This window comes from Halyomorpha halys, unplaced genomic scaffold (genome assembly GCF_000696795.3).
Source record: "Halyomorpha halys isolate HHAL.00 unplaced genomic scaffold, Hhal_1.1 Scaffold387.1, whole genome shotgun sequence".
NCBI classification, from domain to species: domain Eukaryota; kingdom Metazoa; phylum Arthropoda; class Insecta; order Hemiptera; family Pentatomidae; genus Halyomorpha; species Halyomorpha halys.
This window is the reverse complement of record NW_027108721.1, coordinates 328466-337541: the sequence shown is the minus strand read 5'-3', so window position 1 is coordinate 337541 and position 9076 is coordinate 328466. Positions and strand designations below refer to the sequence as shown.

General features: G+C 27.8%; 1 protein-coding gene across 2 annotated transcripts in view; it reads left to right on the top strand.

Moving 5' to 3' along the window:
• Window positions 1-9076, top strand: part of LOC106682067 (pseudouridylate synthase RPUSD2) — a 684854-nt gene that overhangs the window by 632251 nt on the left and 43527 nt on the right. For both annotated transcript variants that reach the window (XM_067047017.1, XM_067047016.1), the window contains exon 3: window positions 2334-2421. In XM_067047017.1, coding sequence (XP_066903118.1) covers window positions 2334-2421 — 88 coding nt within the window. The remainder of the gene's footprint in view (window positions 1-2333; window positions 2422-9076) is intronic.

Genomic DNA, 9076 nt, shown 5'->3' with positions numbered 1-9076 from the left:
GGATACAATGTAAGGATCATTGTTCACTGACAATAGACATGTGTCATCGGCATACGTGGTGAGGATTGTGTTAGGATGGGTTGGAATGTCAGCTGTGAACACTGTATATAGGATAGGACCAAGAATACTACCCTGAGTTACACCAGCAGACTGAGGGAATAGGGATGAATAAGCGCCGTTGTAATTTACTTGAAATAATCTGAAAAAAAAAAAAATAAATAAAATGATAGTTACTGAACTCGAGCATAATAAAACTGTGGTTCATAAGAAATTGATTGGAGATGATCGGGGGAGGGCGAGGGGTGCATCGGGTGTGGTCAGCAATGAAACAATATAAATAAACAAACAATATTTATTTATGCCGACGTTTCGACCTGATTTTCAGGTCTTCATCAGGGCTATAAAAACAAAAAAGACAACAACTATCATTTAGAGACAACCATCATTTTGTTTTTATAGTATTGTATAGTATAGTATATATAATATAATAAATAAATATTGTTTGTTTATTTATGTTGTTTCTTTGCTGACCACACCCCCTGATCATCTTCTCCAATCAGTAATCTACGTTTAACTATCTACACCTCGTTCATAAGTAATCTATTTCCGTAACACATCTCAAACTATAAAGAAGAGAATATCCCCACGTCATATAAGTTGGTACGTCATTATTGCGTGGACTACTCTATTAGAAAATCTGCTGGCTTTCAATACAGTTTCAAGTGGAGACATGCGTAATATATACTATATGTTTGTATAATAAAAAGCGTATACAATATTTCACAAAACGCATGTTTATCTTTTTAATATTATAGGCAAGGAGATATGGGTGGTAACATAACTTTTTTTAGCTGTTCCAGTCTATATCACAAATCAATAGTTGGAAATCTTATTCAAAAGCTGATACTATTAGTGTGATAAAAAAATGTTGCTTCTGATAATTAAAAAAATAAGCCAATGTTAATAGAGATCTAAGGAAATCTTTGAGAAAGATTTTTTTTTAATAACATTTCGTATTATTTTTAAATAAAAAAAAATATTTTCTTCCCATTTTTACAGCTTATTTGTTGTAATACTTGATGCCTAATGTGATTCTTTAAAATTTACAGAGACGCAAATTGATCATTATATTTAGCAAATTGATGACGTGGTTTGGATAGAACAATAATAGGATTTCAATTTATTAGCTTGAATAGCCTGGAATAAGTTACATTTATTGTAACTCCCCTGCGTACTATACCTTACAACGTTTGGCGAAAATGCATTACAAAAAAAGTTATTCCAAATAAGGTTTCGACAGTTTTATCAGAGGTATGATAAAGCTAAATTAAAAAAAAAAAAAAAGGTATGCAAATAGGTTTTGAAAGGTTTGATGAAAAGTTGAAGGTTTGGTTAAAAATTAAAAGTTACTCATTATAAAAAAACATGATTTTTTGTTTAATTTGTCAATATAATTTTATTTTATTTTATATTAAGCTTTCTTTTATATTTTTCATACAATAATTATCCTAAAAAATATTTATTAGAATCACCGGTTACATGATCGTCTTGATAACCTCATAAGTCAGTTAATCCTGTCAAAATGTAAATATAGAATTTCAAACTATGGTACCTCATGAATCCCATACCTTAAATTTTTAATAACTCATAAAGCTTTAGAAAAATAAAGTGTGGCCTATGTAAAACAATAAAACATATAATTATCTAAAATATGCAACTGTTAAGATACGTAATAAAATAACGGTCATCAATTCAAATAAAGTAGGCCTTATTTCGCGTCTTTAAAATCATGAGACTAAGGCCAGTTCCTTCTCTCAAGTTCACACCGGAACTGATGTTAAAAAATCTAATTCTGTTCTATATTAATTTAATGAAAAATTAAGACCTACTTTAGCGAATTAAATATTTTATTATAAAAATAATGAATCTTCTGTACTTTTTTACCAGTCCACTTGAGTGGTTTGTTATGTTGATCATAAAAGGAAAGTTTAAATGGGTTTTGAGGATTTAATCAGGGTCAGGGGCTGATATTGCCTTTTTTATTCAGCTTCATAAATAATGGGAATTTTATTTCTGATAAATTGCAGAAGGTAACCTTCAAAATATATTTTTCTTATTTAGAAGTATGGTGATCATGATGTCAATAATACTGATTTTAACTTTAAGAATTTGGATTATATTGGATCATAAATAATTCTTTAAAAACCGCAATGAAATATTAATTATACTCGAGATATCACCATTATAGTCATTCCCTATGGTGTTTGTAATTTTTAACTTATATATTTATAAATCAATTTTATGATTAATATCACTTTTTATTTATTTTTCAGGCTAAGTTGGAGACAAAGGCACTTAAAGCTAAACGACCAGGCTTTACAGATGATCGTTATAACGAAACTTCATATTATATCGAAAATGGTAAGTTCTTAATTTAATTAAGCTAAGAATATTATGGTTTGATATAATTTATTTATTTAGAGAATTGAATTAATGGAAATATTAATGTAATTCTAAAAATTAGTGGTGTAACATTACTAGCAATAGAAAAGTCCTATCTAAATATTTTTTATATTAATCTCCTGGTTCAATTCTTGGATTCGTTATAGATATATTTCCATAAACATGGTTCAATTAGATATTATTTTAAATCTTATATTACACGTACATAATATGAATTACCCTAGTGTTTCAAAAATATTTGCATAATGATAATTTTCTCAGAATCATTCCGCACATAAAACGATTTCAATTTCCCAAAATAATATCATTAGTGTTTTTTTATCTCACGAAACGGTACGTTTCGTGACTGTGTAGATCAGATAAGCGCCATTTAGAGTCAGTCTTTCGAGGACAGCTGATGTGTTGTAAATCATGTTGATGTTGGAAAGCAAATTGCGAAATAAGGTGGTCGTCTGTTAAAAAAAAAAAGTTTTTTTGTTTTGCTGGCTTATCATTTGTTTTTGTAAACTTTTATTAATCGTTTTTTATTATTAAAAAAAGCCAGACCTATATGGACGGCTTTTAAATAATTAAATTTATTTTGTGATATTATATTCTGTCGTATTTATAGACAATGACAATTGGGATTATTCACACTATGTAAATTAAATGATAACATAATTAGAAATAGAAGAAGAAAAAATTAAATTAAACAAAATAAATAACTAATAAAAAAAAAAAAAAAAATTAGTAAAATAACCTCTTGAACACAAGGATTTAAACTACCTATTAAAACATTAAAACTTTATTCCGTCATGAAAATCATAATTTAAATTTTATAATGTTGAAAATTTAGCACACTAATATTAAGTATAGATTAAATAGTTAGGGCTGAATGTAAATTTTATTAAACTGTTATTTTTTTCATGTTCTTCTCTACTTGCAAATGAAAAAAGTAGAAAATATTTTATAACTAGAAACATTTTTACAGTTGTTTTTTGAAAAATGTTGAAATTAAAGTTAATCATTTTGTCTACTTGAACGTTCAATTGATTAACATTTTGGAATTTCAAGTTTTGTCTTTTGTAGTTCAGCAGCCAAGAAGTTAAATTAGGTAAGAGATTTAAAAAAATAAGTATTAATATAATGTATAAAGAAAACACAATTCAAGCGGTTCTTAAGTCGCCACCATGTTTGGGAATAATGAAACAACTGTTGTTTGCTTTGATTTGAATTCTCACTTCTATTATCCAACGTTTTTATTTTATTATTATTAGTTTTTATTGTTTATCGCCTTTATTGTTATTTCGGTCCCTCACTACCGAAGGCAGGGAAGTTATGTATTTATACAGAAAGAAAAAAAAAAGTGTTGATAAGGATTGCAGTTTAGAACCGAAGTTATCCGCATAAAACCTTAATGTTTTCGTCACAGAACCTTCTAATATAAATACTAATTGAAAGAAGAGTTTTCAACGTTATGAGTCCAAATAAACAAGTCGATTTTTCCCAAAATTCGATATTTCACGCGATCTTTAACATTAGCGAGGCTTTAGATCCATTGAAATAGTTTTACAGGACTTAAATGCCGACTTTTCAAAGAATCTTCCCTTAAAGTCCCTTTAACTTAATTAACCATTTTGCATTAGTAGCAGTAGTAAGAAATGTATAAAATATGAACTATGATAGAGTTTGATGATTGACGAAAGGAAGAAAATAGAGAAATAAATACAGTATTCTAGTTACCGAAAAATCAGAGATAGTCCTGCATGGCCGGTTTTTCCCGATTTTAGTTATACATTCTACATATTCTTGACAGGAAGACAAGATCGATATTTTTTATTCGCATCTCGATAGATAAGCCATAAAATTATAATATTCATAGCAAAAGAAAAAGAAAAAATTGTTGCCTTCCAGGGGAGGTACTGAAAGTTTTTAACAATTGTGTTTTCTCTTTAATATTCTCCAGAAAACGAATGTTTTGTTAGGAGAACCATGTCTACACCATTTTCCCAACTCGAAAAATGAAATAAAGTCTCAGGGTCTCATATTTTAGCTAAAAAACGGTCGAATGTGTGTCGATTTTTATTTTTCAATGTAAAAAGCATTGAATACATTCACTACTTAAAAACATAAATTCATCTGAAAGCATTCACTGAAAATATTTTGATCGAAATGGTTGAGGACACTTGGTGCACTCTCCTTATTAGTGAACCGTGAGCTCGCACTCGGTACCAGCTTGCTTCAATATTACTTCAATCATTTGTTTTGAGAAAATTATTTTCAAAACGTTTATTGAAACAAGAATGAAAACTATTATTTAACCTTTGTCTCATTGGGTTGATATTTAAGTGTTAACTGATCTATTTAGGAACAACTCAGTTCAAAATCATTCTGAAATTTTCTTTATGTACATAGTTTTATTATGTAAACTTTCTAAAGTATACTTGATTGTTTAAAAAATATAGATACCATTGAATCGTCGACTTCTATTTATTTTTTAAAAGTTGGTAAGAAACATAACAGGAAGCTATAGGACAATGTTTCCTTTTCTCGAAGCAATCTCATTAACCATAAAGCTACTAGTGATTTGAGCCTTGATCTCTTTGTACGTTCAATATCGTGAAAGGATCAGCTCCAATTTTCATAAAAGCTTTTTGTATCTGTTCAGATCAAGGACTATCAAATAAGAATCCAAAATGGCCATCCATACTTTCTAGTTGCTTCTTACAGAGATACATATGCTACTTCACAAGTGTTATTTGATCATTTAGCAGACATTAAAGTCGTTTCAAGGAAAATTTATCGATGTAAAACTTAACAATATTAAGTCTGAGATGAAATATATGCTTACTTTTAAAAAAAATGAATTTCATGTAAGAATCAATAAATGTATATTATTTTTATATCCTTTAATTTTCAATTGATCAATTAGTTTTTCGTATGTAATTAATAATCATATATTTTTGTACACATATTTCTTTTTCTAAGGCAGTAACTGGAAAACATTATTGTATAATCATTAATAATTAATTCCGATGTAGCTCAGTGAGATAAATCAATAAATTTAATAAAAAGATTTGTTGTTGGTGAAGTTACTTAGATCTAACGAAAAACATTGCGCTTTAGAATTCTTAAATTAAAAATTCTCCTACATATAAATAAAAGTACACAATACCATAAATATGAAGGTGATGTCTTTATATTCTTTCCTTTATAATTTAAATTTGTGTACCCACTGTTTTTAAATGTAAGATACATTTCATTCCTGAACTATTAGTCTTGTGGAATTCTTAAAGAGTGTGGAGAAACAGTAAAAACAAGCCCATTTAGCTTTCCTTTAATTCAGCTAACAATTTCTGCTGTTTTTAACTTTTTTTTTTTTATGTCCCTTTTCCTGGTCATTTCCTGACATTTCTAGGGGGGCAGGGAAGGGGGGATTATCCAGTGGTGATGAACCTATTATAACCATAGTGAGGGGTCAAGTTTTCATTTCAGAAATAAAAGTCGACCCCAAGACCGGATTCGAACCGGCACCACTGCAATCACGAATCAGTCGCTTGACTGTAGTATAAAGAAGCATAATTGTTTCATCCTAAACGTTTCTTCTTTTTTTTAAAATTTATATCAGTCGCTTTCCTTATATAATACCACTTTATGTTTAAATACTAAAAATATATTCCTACATTTACTCCATTTACATTTATCATTCACAATGTTTTCCTAATAGATACCATTTAATATCTATTTCTCTGCAATCAAATAATATGTAAGTAGTCATAAAAATAAATGCTAATAATTTAATAAATACTGTTTTTCTAAATATTTGAGTACTTTGATTCTTTTTAGTAATGACTATTCCTCAATGTATTTTATATCAATAAATAATTTGAATTGAATAGCGCAAAGGGAAAGTTATGGACACGACTCAGGCGAATTAAAAGTAATAAATTACAAAGTTGTATCTAAAAATAAATAAATGTTTACAAACGTCTGAAGCAGCATAAGATTTTTTATATATATTTTTTTATAACCTCACATTTATTCAAATTATTATTATACTCTCACTTCAGAGTTCCATCCAGATTCTAGATTAATATTCACTATATACGATAATATTAAAATACGTAAAGCTATAGGAGTCTCGCATAAATTACTTCCTCTGTCATCAAAATATTCTAAGCTCGATGCCATATTGTATTATATGTGTATCATGCTTATTCTATGTTGTGCTTGCCTTGTATGGTTGAACACATGGGATGACCTATGCTTCTTGGATGAACCTTATTTTTTTTTTCTAATTTATTTCAAAAACCATCAATATTTTTTAATATCTATCTTACACTATCTCTCGTTTCAATTAATAAGGTCTATTAGTCAAGTCCGAAACGATTAAAAATAATTTTTGGTAATAGATATTTTTATTTGAGTTCTAAAAGAGCTATAAAATTAAAAATAATTATTTGATGTCTATATAATTTTAATTTATTTCATAATTAGCTTTCTTTTATATTTTCCCTGCAACGAAATTCCTGAAAAGTATTTATTACACTTGCCGGTGACACAGTTGATGTGATATTAAGATCATGAGATTCAGTTTTCATGTATAAAAAAAGAGGGCCCTAGATTTAGAACTACTGTATCCAATAAAAACCGCACCTTGAATTTAGAAAAATATTTTTAAAAACCCATGAAGCTTCAGAAATGGAAAGTTTTACCGGTGTAAAACAGTAGAACTTAAAATTCTCTAAAATATGCAACTGACTACGCTATAAAATGATAAGTGGTTTTAAATAAAGATTGAAATAAGATGTTGAAAGCCTTATTTAGTTAACGTACCATATTAGAAATTGAGTCACTAGATAAAAAATATATGTTAGAAAATATTTCTGAATCAAAGCTACGGAAAATATAGCTAGCTATATAATGAATTAAATCGTAATTTCTATCACTAATTTGAGTATTAAAAATTAGATTGTGGCTGTTTATAAATTAAGGTGTGAATGGTGAGCGTGATTGGAATGGTAATTACTTATTGATTGATGGAAACGAAATTATTGATGATCGGAAGGACGGACTCTAATTAGCCGCAGTGTTGGCCTCATTCTTCTCTGCATTAATTATTCCTTTTAAAGCTACCGTCAATAACTGCTTATTTTCATTATTTAAAAACATATCAATCAAAAATAGCCATCATTTTCCTTATCACTTTGTTTTAAAATAACCAGTTTTAAATTTAAGAAAGTTGTGTTGATATTAGTTAATATCATTAACTAGTTGTTAATAATTGATTTCATCTATAATTTTTATATATTTTTTATTTTTAGATTATTTTTAATTGTTAGAATGATAAGTAGTTATTCTGATCTCGTATGGGTTGTCGTGGTATAGATTTTTTTTTTGTCTATAATAATCTAAGCTGGAGAAGTAGATTATTATATCCACTCTTTTCAGGTATATTTTAACTTTCTTCCAAAAAGTCTGTCCGAACATCTAGAAATCAACATTCTGTGAATTAATTTTGTTGAATATCATGAAACATAATAAACTACTTTATAGTGCATTAAACTAGGTTAAATTTGAGTGTTAATAGACACTTGTATCGAATGGTTTTTAAGGTATAGATTTTCCAAAATAAATTCACTATCAATTAATTTTTCAGAGTATTTTTTATGAAACTGTTGAACGTAAATAACTCTATTAGGGCTCATATTTTAGGTTGGTTAACAATAAATAGTTCTCTTTTACTATTTTGATACCTGTATTGACCGCCACCGGGACTATCTTCCTACAATCTACTTCATACGATCATCTTATCTTCTTCCAATTTAAATTTTCTTAATTAATTAAATAAGTAAAATTCTAAATTTTTTGTCAATTATTTTAAGATTTTTATACCGATTTATATAAGATTTTATATAATGTGATTGAAATAATTATGATTCAAGCTCTTAAAATTTTCATCGAATTCAGTTCCCTTTTGGAACAAAACTCGGAAATGTAGTGAAGCTTGTGTTTTCTGTAATTTCGTTAACAGTCATGTACAGTTGTAAACTGGCCCTAGTTGCAAGCTGAGGGCTTACAATTGGCACCAATTTTACTTCGGTTGTTAATAATTAACTCTTAATACTAAAAACAAGGGTTGACCTGTAGAAAACTTGTACACATACCCTAAAGTATAATCGATTCTAATTAAAAATAAATATTGAGACATAGAATAAAATAAATGAAGATGAAAACAAATTAGATGAATATATATATACATAAATGGGCTGACATGCCATTTATTTATTCATACTTGTGATAGGCAATTCACTGATTGTTAATTTTATATTAGGGAGTTGTGGATTGACAAATAATTTTTTGAAAAACAATAAAGTATTATCAATTAATTTATACTTTATACATGACTTTATTCTTCGGAGGATTTGTCAATTTTTTTTTTGAAGTAGTTATATGTCCTTCAAAATATTAAATATTTAATTTAAATAGTTTCATCTTACAACGTTTTGGACCGACCATATTCTTTCATTTTTAAGTATCCTTTTTCTAGGAACATACATTAAATTATCATGCATTATATCATCCTCCATTATTATTACTTTATAATCCAATAATACCGTTCGTTATATTAATA